Source organism: Plasmodium vinckei (assembly GCF_900681995.1).
Source record: "Plasmodium vinckei vinckei genome assembly, chromosome: PVVCY_09".
NCBI classification, from domain to species: Eukaryota; Apicomplexa; class Aconoidasida; order Haemosporida; family Plasmodiidae; genus Plasmodium; species Plasmodium vinckei.
The window spans coordinates 1,658,826-1,660,992 of NC_051301.1; the positions used below are offsets into that span (position 1 = coordinate 1,658,826).

General features: G+C 26.4%; 1 protein-coding gene across 1 annotated transcript; it reads right to left on the minus strand.

Annotated features, from left to right (window-relative positions):
• Positions 1–2,167, minus strand: PVVCY_0904740 (fam-a protein; the record flags this gene model as incomplete). Its single annotated transcript, XM_037634387.1, has 7 exons — positions 1–36; positions 191–421; positions 505–614; positions 726–795; positions 890–1,127; positions 1,266–1,933; positions 2,075–2,167. 7 exons carry the CDS (start codon positions 2,165–2,167, stop codon positions 1–3), a joined length of 1,446 nt encoding a protein of 481 aa, XP_037490487.1.

Below are 2,167 nucleotides of genomic sequence, written 5' to 3' on the forward strand. Positions count from 1 at the left end.
TTATGCAGATTTGCTAATTGCAGAATGCCCATTAACCTAAGAAAAAAACATAAATGTATGAATATATAAAACGTTTACATTTTTTGCAAATATAATACATATTATATATATGTACATTTATTTAAAACAATATTTTTTTAAAAAATGTTGAAATAAATTATTATATTATTAAAATTTGTATATCGCTTACAGATGAGACAAATGTGCAATCAATAATACTATTATATTTTTGAAGGTAATATCCAGCTATGTTAACAAATGTTTTTTTTATTTTTCCTTGTCTAATATCTTCTTCAGAATCAACTTCAATTTTGAATGAATTTGCACTTTCTATTATCGTGTTTTTAAATTCTTTTTTAGAAGGGTGGTGGTCAATTACATTTACTGAACTCATAACAATTAAAGTTAAATATTTTGTCACCTACAAAATTCATAAAAATGTATTGCATAAATTATTGTGAAAAATATGATTTTTGGGGGACGAAAAAAAAAATATTCCCTTACTTCAACCTTTGTAGCTAAAGCATAAAAATATTTCCAACGGCCAAAAATCGAACTTTTGTAACGTTGTTGTATCAATACTAAATTTGGATTGTATACACGGACAATTTTCCCTAAAAAATAATAAATAGTATCATATAACAATGACAATAATAAATTACGATATGCCGAATAAATAGTAGCAATAGCATGCTAATTTGACTAATTGTTTATTTTTTGCATACTTTTAACAGAGGTAGCATTGGGATATTTGGCACTATCAGGATCCCATAACTTATTTATTATTTCATCAAACTAATGGAAGCAAAGAAAATATATATATATATATTATAATCATTTTATAATTTTGATTTGGTTTATAAATTTAATATTGTTCGTTAATTCATACCTCATTGGGATTATCATATATAGATTGAATTTTTTGAAAATCTGTATGGCCTTCATGGCTCTTTTCATATAAAACCAGATAAGTATCACCTATTACTGGACGACGTTTAAAATTATCTAAATCTGAAGCATGATCTTTAAAATGCATTACAGCTTCTTTCATATATTCGACCGCATTTTCAGTTTCTTTTGGATTGGTACATAATAGATGTTTGTTGTTTTCATATATTTCTTCTGCGCTATAATTGATAAAAATGGGCATATTTTTAATGTGAACAAAAATAAAGTTATTGTGTTTACATTATAACATTGTTTCACGTGTGTATATTTAATACTTTCATAATGAAATATGTAATATATATTTTGTATTTTCTTACGTAGGATAATGTTTTGAGGGTTTGGTTTTTGTTTTTGATTCGGTATTTGATTCGGTTTTTGATTCGGTTTTTGATTCGGTTTTTGATTCGGTTTTTGATTCGGTTTTTGATTCGGTTTTTGATTCGGTTTTTGATTCGGTTTTTGATTCGGTTTTTGATTCGGTTTTTGATTCGGTTTTTGATTCGGTTTTTGATTCGGTTTTTGATTCGGTTTTTGATTCGGTTTTTGATACGGTTTTTGATACGGTTTTTGGTACAGTTTTTGATACGGTATTTGATTCGGTTTTTGATACGGTTTTTGTATCTTTTTTTGGATCGGTACACAATAAGTCCTTGGGTTTTTTATATATTTTGTTATTTTCATTTATTGTACGTAATTGTCGTTTTTCTGTAAATTTTTGTTTTTTAGGCCCATTAGATACTGGAGGGGGGATGTCATCTTGTTTATGTGAATTATTTCGGCTGTATTGATAACTGTCCTCAAGAGGCATAAAAATATCCTTTACCATATCTTCATAGTTTTCTTCATAGTTTTCTTCATAGTTTTCTCCATAGTTTTCTTCATGGTTTTCTTCATAGGCTTTTTTATATGGTCTCTTACCTTTAACATTAACTGATTCTTCTGTCGTCTTATGGGTTTTTTTTGTATTTTCTTCCAATAATGAAGACTAAAAAAATAAAAAAATAAAAAAAATATCAGATATTTTTATGTTAATTTATTATTATATTTTTGTACAAAATTAATTAAATCAATTAGTACAGACATATAATACAATATGATGTATTCTTGTCGTGTTTTCTTATATTACGGAATTCGTGGTGGGCCCTGAATCAGAAGTATTTTTTGCTAAAACAATATTAAATATTATTAAGGAAAATAGGGCTACTGACATTACCTTCAT